Source organism: Hyperolius riggenbachi, chromosome 4 (genome assembly GCF_040937935.1).
Source record: "Hyperolius riggenbachi isolate aHypRig1 chromosome 4, aHypRig1.pri, whole genome shotgun sequence".
Taxonomy (NCBI): Eukaryota; Metazoa; Chordata; class Amphibia; order Anura; family Hyperoliidae; genus Hyperolius; species Hyperolius riggenbachi.
The window spans coordinates 81,116,240-81,127,828 of record NC_090649.1 but is presented as its reverse complement, the minus strand read 5'-3'; the positions used below and the strand labels follow the sequence as shown (position 1 = coordinate 81,127,828).

Here is an 11,589-nt window from a genome sequence, read left to right as displayed (position 1 = left end):
CTCCGGAGGCCAAAAAGTGCTCAGAAAAGCTCCTATAGTCTGCCCTTAAAGAGAATCTGTATTGTTAAAATCACACAAAAGTAAACATACCAGTGCGTTAGGGGACATCTCCTATTACCCTCTGTCACAATTTCGCCGCTCCTCGCCGCATTAAAAGTGGTTAAAAACAGTTTTAAAAAGTTTGTTTATAAACAAACAAAATGGCCACCAAAACAGGAAGTAGGTTGATGTACAGTATGTCCACACATAGAAAATACATTCATACACAAGCAGGCTGTATACACCCTTCCTTTTGAATCTCAAGAGATCATTTGTGTGGTTTTTCCCCCCTGCAGCTATCTTCCACTGAAGTGTCAGGCTGTTTGTTCCTGCAGAGTGCAGACAGCTCTGCCTGTATGTAATTCATCAGTATGTGAAAGCCCAGCCAGCTCAGAGGAGGATTTATCCAGCTTGTAAAAGATAATAGAGCAGAGAGAAGCTGCTCTAATCTAAATAACACACAGGCAGTGTGCATAGAGGGGCCTGGAGGGGGGAGATGCATCACAGAACCACAACACTGAAGAACTTGGCAGCCTTCCAGACACAGGCTGACAAGTCTGACAAGAGAGAGATAAGTTGATTTATTACAGAGATGGTGATAGTAGAACGTGCTGCAGTAAGCCAGAACACATTAGAATAGCTTTTGGAACTTGTAGGATGATAAAAAACAGGATGCAATATTTGTTACGGAGTCTCTTTAAGGGCAGGGCCCACTAAAGTACTTCCCTCATCACATCCAGTACTAATGAAAGAAGATAACATATATATCGTGGGGACCAATCTTATCAATCAATCAGACATTCATGTCACTTTTGTGACTATTGTCTCAAGGTAACCACTGTGTAGGCAAGATGGGAATCATATGCCTGTCCCCGCTCAGGTTTAAAAGTCGCTCTCTGTAGTAAAAGGATAATCAGGATCAATCCCTAAACCAGGGGGTGGACAACAATAGAAATTGAGATTGATGATACCGAGGCGCCAATTAGAATATAATATTTAAAAAGGAGGTAGTGGTGGACTTAACCCCAGGAAGCCGGGCACACTTGGTGTAATTTAAAAATCAGTTATTTAATAAAAAGACAGCAACAGCAATAACAAGTCCACTTGCAACACGTTTCACAGGCGTACCTGCTTCCTCAGGCAACTGTGTGCAGCATCTGTTTGCCCAAACCATTAAGGCCTGGCACCTATGTGCGAAATTTTAAGTTGCTTCAGGCATGATACAGAACTGGATCAGAACCGTACAAAAGTAATGTCACATACAGAAGCTTATATATGGTTTACAAGGGTATACAGCAATCTGACACCATGTCACACAGTCATTTAGGAGGTGCCAGCTTTATCTTTGATGGTTCCGATGCCTCTCTGTGGAGGGTCGAAGCGATTTGAACTGCTGGTCAAATAATTTCCATGGGTGGTCAGAGAGGGCACAGAGAGATGATCGGGGAGGCTCCATGACATCCAGAGCCATCCTTCTAAATATGCAGTTTTTTTTTTACACAGCTCGCTTCTGGATCACTTTAAACGGTAATGAATATGGGAGCCATTAAACTTCAGCTTCACTTTATCCCCAACTCCCAGTCCAAAGGCCTCCCTAGCCCTGTGCAGCACTCGGAGGGATCACCCTTGGGTCAGCAGAAAACCGTTTTTTCCACAGACCATTTTCGTTTTACAGTGTGTGTTTTCTGCAGAATTGGCCTACAATCAAATGACAGCAGTGGACTGTCAGCAATAAAAATCGCATGCGGTGTGCAAAAAAATAAAATAAAAAAAATAGCGCAGTTAGCCAAGGTTTTTTCCCCCCCACACGGTAACAGCACTAATGGTACATATTAATTAACATGGACTTTCACATCGGGAGCGTTTCTGCCTGCAGGAAAATCATGTACAATCCCCCCAAGTGTGACTCCTGCCTCAGTGACAGGACTTGCTTTTGTACCTGTGTAGTTGCTCCTGTGGTAGCTGATGTCAAGTAAATCATGTTGGAACTGCCTGGGTAGGAGCCCCTCTACCAGCCACTTCCTGTACTACAGACTTCTAGAGCTGCAGTCTCTGTACCCCAGGCCCTTTCCCTGGGCAGCATGATAGTGCAAACCAAGCAACCGGCCTATGCCTAGTTTCTTCTGTTCACTCCTTCACCTGAGCAGTTTCAGGTCATGTGACTTGTCATGTGTGCGTTACTAAGCTAAAAGATTGTAATTCAGAATGGTGACCACCGCCAAGTTTACAAATATAAGAATTGTAACCCAGGATTGAACTTCATCCCAATCAGCAGCTGATACCCTCTTTCCCATGAGAAATCTATTCCTTTTCACAAACGGATCATCAGGGGGCGCTGTATGGCTGATATTGTGGTGAAACCCCTCCCATAGTGTGATGTCATGACCATGGTCCTAACAGTTTCCTGTCTGTGAGCCTTGGTGCATTGTGGGAAATAGAAGGCTTTTTCCAACTGACAAGCAACCGGTATCTCCCTCTGTTTATATATATCTATAAAAAATAAAACTTTTAGCCTATCGCATTGTTAGGGGGTGTGGTTATAGATAATGGCAGTTGGTGCTGTCTAGTTTTTTTCATGTCTGCCAGTAGTAAAGATGATGACGTGCAGATGGCGAATATCAATTATTTCTTGATCTCTCTTCTATTTGTTGACTTCTCACTTTGCAATGCATTGATTTTCTTCCTCCTTTTCGCTAAAGTTCCTCTTTAATTTTAAACCAAGAATGACCACAAGTAGATCACGGCTGATTATAGAAACATCTTTATTAGAGAAATGTTATAGTCAGGAGCTACAATCATATCACCCCCCTTTCTGGGGATTATGAATGGGCCCCGGAGACCACATATCTGTACATTCCAAGGATCACATGACCAATACATTCAGCTGCATTCTTATTGTCAATATACATCATTATTATACACACAACAATAGCAGCAATAACATTCCAGTTCTACAGTAAACATTGCAGCCATTAGGCCAGTGGTATCAAATGTCTCCATCAAGCTCCACCCATCATATCTGCAGGAAGAAAATGACAAGAAGCTGATTGGTTGCAATCACCAAACCAAATCCATTCCTTAAAGCAGTTCCAGCAATCTCTCCTCCCCGCTACATAAAGTGAACCTGTCACAAGAGAAGTGTGAAAGCCGATGCTACCATCTCCTCCAGGAAATACACACTTACCTGACCTGGTTACAAGTTCCTGGTAAGTTAGAAACTATTTCAGGAAAAGGATCAGCATCAGCGGCCGCCATTTACCTCTCAAGCACCATTTCCCATGGCCTCCAGCCAGCCAGGTGAACTTCAAAGTCCAGCCTTGTAACAGTTTTACACTAGGACTTGGGGTGGTCAACAAGAAGCCAATAATTATCAATTCATTCAACATGTAGCCAATTCAAAGCAAATTCATGCAGCTTGGAAATGGACCAAATAAATGTAGGCTTGGGTGCTTTCCTTGCATTGAAGGGCATCCACGGCTATAATTATTAGGTAAGTCCCGGAAGAGTTGATCCAGGGATTTAACTGACTGCCATTTGCAGTCGGGAAGGTGTCTTTCAGCAGCAATAGAATGACACAGAGGCATGTCATTGTGCACATGACATGCCCCTGGGTCCTATTAGGATTTCAATATTCCGCCTCGGGGTCTCTTTAAGGCTGGATACACACCATGAGTTTCCGCGTCGAATGCGTCCGTCGATACGCGTCGATTCGATTATTTCCGAGCATTTCCGAACGAATTTCGATGATTTTTAGGTCGATTGCCATGTAAAGTATGGCAAATCGACGTAACGATCCATCGAAGCTTGAATCGGACATGTTGGAAATAATCGAATTGACGGACGCATCGAACGCGGAAACGCATGGTATGTATCCAGCATTAGGCTGATTGACCCAAGGCCTTGTAAGGTTTTTCACCTTCCACTGGATCAACTGGGGTACAGGTACATACACACAGGTACGTACACACACACACACACTTTTTTTCCTGGTTGGACTTGATGGACGGATGTCTCTTTTCAACCAACCTAACTAATGTTGCATCTGCTACACCTGACTGTTCCATTTTCAAGGTGCATAAAATCACCATATGATTTGCATCAACCTAGAATTATTTACATGTACCTGACTATCCCTAGATGCTCCTATAAGGCTGGTTGCATAACGCCTAAGTTGTTTTGTGTGGACTGCAATGGACCCTGCGTGTGCTACAACATACGGTACACGTTATTTAAAATGGAATGTGCCCACATCCATACATGTCATCCAGAAACTCACTGCATGCAGCAAGTTATAATGCGATCCGTTACAGCACAGAGATCTAAACAGACCCATAGAATTGTATGGGAAGGGAGTTCACATGCAGAACTATTGCACAGTGCAACAGATGCAGTGTGATTGCACACTGAGGTCTTACTGTAATACTGACGGCTGTACAGGGTTGTTTATGAGCGTTTTGGAGATCAGCTTGCGTAAATATTGTTTGGCCGCCCGGCCAGCTGGGCGCAGGGCGAGTGGGACAGCGGCTCATCCTGTTGCCGCTGAAATACTGGAGGGTGTTAAAGAGAAACCGTAACCAAGAATTGAACTTCATCGCAATCAGTAAGCTGATACCCCCTTTCCCATGAGAAATCTTTTCCTTTTCACAAATGGATCATCAGAGGGCTCTGTGTGGCTGATATTGGGGTGAAACCCCTCCGACAAGAAACTGTGAGGACCATGGTCCTGGCAGTTTCCGGTCTGTGAACCTCATTGCATTGTGGGAAATAAATGTTTTCAACTGTTTCCAGCTGCCAAAAAAACAAGCAGCATCTCCTTCCAGTGACATCACCTGCCAGCAGTAAAAATGTCACCATGTGATAAATGTCAGAATGTAAATCAGGGAGAGGAAAGATTTTACAATGGGCAAACACTGACTGAATCATTTATACATAATTATTGTAAAAATGAAGCACTTTTTTTTTTTTATTACATTATTTTCTCTGGATTCCCTCTTTAACATTGCTGGCGGTACCCCCGAAGGTAGTTCGGGGTAAGCCGCGCAGGAGGTTTTCTCAGGCCCTGCTGGGCCGATTTGCTTAATTTTTTTTTTTTGCTGCACGCAGCTAGCACTTTGCTAGCTGTGTCAGCACATCGATCGCCGCCGCCCCGCGCTCGATCGCCGCTATCCGTCGCGCCGCCCCCCCCCCCAGACCCCGTGCGCTGCCTGGCCAATCAGTGCCAGGCAGCGCTGAGGGGTGGATCGGGACTCCCAATGACGTCACGACGTCGCTGACGTCATCCCGACCTGGCGCCATAGCGACGGGGGAAGCCCTCCAGGAAATCCCGTTTTTTGAACGGGATTTCCTGATCGGAGATAGCCGAAGGCGATTGAAGCGGGCGGGGGGCTATCATGTAGCGAGCCCTGGGCTCGCTACATGATTTAAAAAAAAAAAAAAACTGCTGCGCTGCCTCCTGGCGGAATTCATTAGACCGCCAGGAGGGTTAAATACTATCCCCCCACCATCTTACACTATTATACTTTTTCTTTATAAAAATTATTCTTTCAAAAAAAAAGATTAAATACTATTCCCCCTCCGAGTCATAGCAACTTGTAGGGAGAAGTAATTTGGGGTCTGGCGATTAGTATGTACCTTCGTTGCCACTGTCTTTTCATTCAAGATGCTTCTGGCTTATGCCACTAAAATAGTGTTGTACCGTGTTAGCCATTGCTAAAAGCCAGGAAGTTTTCAATTAGGATGATACCATTTATTTGCTAACTTAAAAGAATAAGAGTGAGCTTTCAGCTATCCACCCTTTCCCAGAATCAAATCCAGTATGCTGACAAGGTGTTGGAGCACACAGCTACACACAGTACATGCACCATTAAAAGAGGATACACTTTTTTTTTTTTTGCAAAAATAAATAAGGTCATTAAGATGCCTTAATTGAAATAGAACATCCAAATAGGGTTTTGAGAGGATGTTAGCCAATTTATGACAAAAAGATAAGACCCATTGTTTACTTCATCCTCACTTAAAGGGATACTGTAGGGGGGTCGGGGCAAAATGAGTTGAACTTACCCAGGGCTTCTAATGGTCCCCCGCAGACATCCTGTGCCCGCGCAGCCGCTCACTGATGCTCCGGCCCCGCCTCCGGTTCACTTCTGTAATTTCTGACTTTAAAGTCAGAAAACCACTGCGCCTGCGTTGCCGTTTCCTCGCTTCCCCTGATGTCACCAGGAGCGTACTGCGCAGGCACAGACCATACTGGGCTTGTGCTATACACTCCTGGTGACATCAGCGGGAACGAGGACACGGCAACGCAGGCGCAGGGGTTTTCTGACTTTAAAGTCGGAAATTCCAGAAGTGAGCCAGAGGCGGGGCCGGAGCATCGGTGAGTGGCTGCGTGGGCACAGGATGTCTGCGGGGGACCATTACAAGCCACGGGTAAGTTCAAGTCATTTTCCCCCAACCCCCCTACAGTATCCCTTTAACTTAAGGTACATACATACGTCGGATTTTCGCAAACGACCCGTCATTTGGACGTCCAAACGACCGGTCGCTTGGACGTCAAATCGGGCGTGTGTACAGTCTGTCGTTCAGCGGTTAAGAAAGGACTTGAGCGATCCGCCACGCGGATCGCTCAAGCCCAGTCTTATCAGCTGAACGACAGACTGTACACACGCCCGATTTGACGTCCAAACGAAGTGCCATTTAGACGTCCAAACAAGGGACCGTTTACGAAAATCGACGTGTGTATGTACCTTTAGGCTCAGAGGGATCGTAAATTCTGAAGTTCAAGAGTTAGCTGCAAGCAGGATGGATGCAATATGTGTCTAGGCTGAAAAAGAATTAGGCATTACATACCATTAACCTCACACCAAGATTACGCTAATTCTTTTAAATTAACCAATAAACGGTATGATCCGGATTCAAAACGTCTTGTCAATAAGCATTTATTATAGCTCTGTACAAAACAATTTCAGATTCACATAATGCAATTTTTTAAATAAATAAGAATATAAAGGTAGCCATATACTACAATACTGTCATTTTTAACCACGTTTTATGTCCTGTACGCTTGTACTGGCCTGAAGAATTCACTACAGGTAATAGTGCACAGCACTGAGTAGTACATTTGCCTTATTAACAAATCTCTGCTTACACAGAAGAAGAAAAAGACACCAATGACCTGGCTACTCAAGAAATAATACAGTGGCTGGCTAAATGATCAGTGTGCAAATCATAGCCACGTGGCAAGTGCCACACACCGCAGCTTCCCCAGCCCTCTAAGCAGAGTATTAGGCAATATTCCACTAGACTAGACAGTAGTTGGTAAAATATTTCTCACTGTTAGTGGGACAGATTTACTGATACACAGCAAATTGGAGCAAAAGTTAAACAGTCTCCCCCAGCAAGTAATCACGTGTTAAAGGGCAACAGAAGCGAGGGTGACATGGAGGCTGCCATATTTATTTCCTTTTAAGCAATACCAGTTGCCTGGCTGTTCTGATGATCCTCTGCCTCTACTACTTCTAGCCATAGACACTGAACAAGCATGCAGCAGATCAGGCGTTTCTGACATGATTGTCTGATCTGACAAGATTAGCTGCATGCTTGTTTCTGGTCTGATTCAGACACAACTGCAGCCAAACAGGAGGGATTTCAGGCAACTGGTATGGTTTAAAGTGGACCGGAAGTCGGAACTTCTCTCTGCTCTAAACTATATGCAACAGCATATTAACCTTTAAAGAGAGACATTTCTTTGTTACAGCCGATACAAATCCGGCAACAAATCTGCAGTGTCTTCCTGCTTTCATGGAAGCAGACATAGGGTTAACATACTGTGTTCACAAATCAGCTGGTCTGCAAAGGCAGAGGAGATTCTTGAGCTGACAGCTGAGAGATCAAATTACAGTTGTGATTAGTCACGGATGAGGAGGAATTAGACAGGGTAAACTCTCTAAATACATACAGGGTGCATTTTCCTTCTGTCCTGTGGAAGAGTTCAGGTCCACTTTAAAAAGGAAATAAATATGGCAGCCTACATATGCCTCTCACTTCAGTTTTAAATGTAGTTAATCTTGGATTGGTTGCTCTTGTCCACTGCTCTACTTTTGATCCAGTTTTGTTTGTACCCATCTTGATAGAAGACTGGAGTCCTTGTTTGTTAGTTTTCATGTATAACTGCCTGATCACATTAGCACACCACTGGCCTCGTCTCATCACCACTGAAGACATTCACTCGTATAGTGTACCCGTCCTGCACACAGCAGATACTGCCATCTTGTGTAGCCTACTAGTCAGGATATTCTGCACTGTATGATCTGTAGATATATTATAGGAAATGACTAGTGGAGATGTGAGGTCTAAACATAGGCATCAGTGCACCTCTAAGGCTTTTTTCACACAGGAGAATGAAGGCTGTGAACTCAGTGCCTGTCAACTGCTCCCGTGCATCGGCCAGGGTTTTTCTTTTGCTATCGTACTGGAGAGATGGTCACCTGACTGAGCCACATCTAAGTGTGGCTGCACACAGATGTGCTGCTGGGTAACCCTCAGTGTTCGCCCCAGAAATTATTTCCTGCAGGGTGGCGTGAAAAAGTAGCCGGGTGGGGCGAGATGAGAGAATGCAGAGCCAGTGCTTCTGTGCGCAACTCTGCTTAAAGCAGAGGAGGAGGTGAGCTGATAACAGCCGGGTGCTCACCAAAACTAGCCGGGTGGAGCGCCCGGCTAAAAGAGCTTCAGAAATCAGAAAACTTTATTTCGCCAAGGATGACTGGGTCATGCCCAGAATTGTTTTTGGCACAATACATCTGACTCAGAGAGAAGACATAGGTAGATGTATTGTGCCAAAAACAATTCCGGGGAGAACATTGACCCTCATGCCAGAAGGGGGGTGGGAGAGGCAATGGATCTGGACTGCTGGATCATCTCCTCCGAGCAACCATCTTTGAATGGATGCTTTCCAGAGAGTGCTTTTGTAAAGAACAAATGAAATACTGAGAATCCCCCCTGAGGAGATGGACTAGTCAAAAACCTGTCAGTTCAGTCAGATTTCTACTTACTACTGTAATAATAATCTGATAATAATCTGAACATTTGTATAGCACTTTTCTCCTGTCGGACTCAAAGCGCTCGCTACTGTAAGTGACTGCAACATAGGAGAAAAGTAATGTAGGTCTTATTTTACTCTGGAAGAGACATATTTCTTATTTGTGTGTGCTTACATGTATTATAAATGCTACAATTTTTTTTTGCGGTAGTGTTCCTTTTAAAAATACACTAAAACCTAACACACACACCTCCTTTACTCTGACATTAGCTAACAACAGAGCCACTCAGGGTTCACAAGATGGCCGCCCTCCAGCTGTGCACGCAACAGGTACACTTGTATACCGGTACAGTTTCCAGCATTTAGCAATAACTCTGCAAATACAAGAAAGGTACAATCAGTGCAGTAACATGCATTAGCTTGAAAGGGAAAATACATTCTTCATGCGTGTTAACCAACTCTGCGATATATCTACATAGAAATACTGTACACTTCACCACCACTTCACAGACACTCCTAGTTCACTATGAAGATAAGCACACCCATATGGAACGGCTCTCCTTGCCGACCGGAGATCTCCTCACAAACCCAGAGACTCATTACTGGAGTGCTTTTCAGGCGTAAAGTCCTGTGGATTCAGGATGTGTATTGCACTAAACCCTGGAAGAAAACTCAGCAGCACCGGAGGTACGGAAGAACTCCTTGTCTGGTTCGAGCAGTCTGTGTAATAGACATGTATAGATTCCTGTAGAGGTGGGTGCTGGAGCCCGTAGTCCAGAACAGTCTGAACGCTCCGCAGGTAGGATGTAAGGACTTACAGTAGGTTAGGTAATGCTGCTTTGAGGCTCTGCATGACTGCCATATTGTGCACTCATTGGAGACAGAGGAGAGGCCCGGGCATCTCTGATGTACAATTCCTGGTTGGCCAAAAAAGTCAATGGAATGAAACCTTCACTGTCTGCGGTCAGGGTGATCCAACAGGAGGAACCTAAGGAAAGGTAAGGTACAGCTGTTAATGCAGTCCTTCACAGTGTGAGATACTGTGTGTCATTTCAGTATGGCCTCCGGTGGCATCATTGAGCAAGAGCCCAAAATAGGAATGCCATACATTACTCGATATTGCGGTGCAATCGATCTTCGGATTCGATAATTTTATCGGAATGGAAGACAACTGGTGCTGCAACATGGCCATCTGGCCAAAATAGATTAATCGGGAATGACAGGAAGTTTTGGTAGGGCTCGATTGGCTGCGCAATGGTATCGCTCTTCGATATTTTACAACAACCGACAGACCCCCAAGCCAGCCCCCCCCCCTCCCCCCCATTGGCTGTACACAGTGTTAAAGGCTCACCTGTCCACAGCTGTGACTCCTGGACTCCTACAGTGTCCAGCATCACAGCTAGAGCCTGTTCCACATGATACTGGCGCATATTGTGGCGTCACTACATAAGCCAACAGGGTTCTCCCCAGCCAGGTGGCATGAAAAATTAGCCAGGTGGGGTAGGACAGGTGCCGTTGCTTCCATAGGGGCAAACTGTGCAATTTCCCAAGGCCCCAGAGCTGGCTGATGGGCCTCAAGTCTCCCCCTAATTGATAGTGCTCCCCCAGTGTGCTCCTCTGACACATGATTGCTGGGTGCTGCTGTGAGCACAATCTTTCACACATAGACAGGCACACAAACACACCTCAGACAAGAGAAACTTACCTCTGGTGTGGAAGCAGCATAAGGAGGGGAGGCGGGGCCAGAAATCAACAAATAATACTTAATAGGTGGGATGCACACACTCACAGCTCTCTGGTCCGGTGTGTCAGCAGCAGATCGGTAGAGTGTGTTAGAAACATATTCTGTACCAGTGAACAGCGCTACCATCATGCAAACCAGGCAGCAAACTCTAGGGGGCAGCAGCGCTGTACACTGGTACAGGAGATTATATTTCTCACACACACTGCCGACCTGCTGCTGACCAATGGGACCAGGGAGCTCTCAGTATGTGATCCCATACCTTAATTATTATTCAATGATCTTCTGGCTGGCCCCACCTCTTTTGCATGTGCTGCTCTGATAAGAGAGCCATGACAGCGGGGCGCTCACCAGAATTAGCTGGGCGGAGCACCCGGCTAATAGGGCTTGGGGTGAACACCAAACAGAGTCATGAGGTACAGGCGCTAGGACAATTTCCAATAGATTTCAAAATCGAGTAATGTATGGCCCCGCTAAAGGGTTATACTTGGACTTCTGTAAATAAGCACCCTCGACCCGTTATCTCATGAGTTTCCCAGAACTATTTTTCCTCTGAAAGTACATTTTGTTTGGGTCATGTAGTCAAAACTTCAAGATTATGCACATAGTTGAACCCTGCCGTTAGTAACGTATCAAAACAATATAACGTCTGGTATGCATAAGGTGTGACCAATGCATATATTATGTTTTTATTAGCTGAAAAGATCTTTTCATGCTTGCTCCTAGTATTTACAATATAATACATATTATCTAGGCTTTAAAGTGTACCTGAGAT

The 11,589-nt window shown here is 45.0% G+C and overlaps 1 protein-coding gene across 1 annotated transcript in view; it reads right to left on the bottom strand.

Annotated features, from left to right (window-relative positions):
• Positions 1-6,726: 6,726 nt before the first annotated feature.
• WDCP (WD repeat and coiled coil containing) overlaps positions 6,727-11,589 on the bottom strand; it is a 39,659-nt gene continuing 34,796 nt past the window's right edge. Inside the window, exon 5 of the mRNA XM_068280264.1 lies at positions 6,727-10,061. Within this exon, the coding sequence (XP_068136365.1) occupies positions 9,898-10,061 (164 nt within the window). The 3' untranslated portion in view covers positions 6,727-9,897. The remainder of the gene's footprint in view (positions 10,062-11,589) is intronic.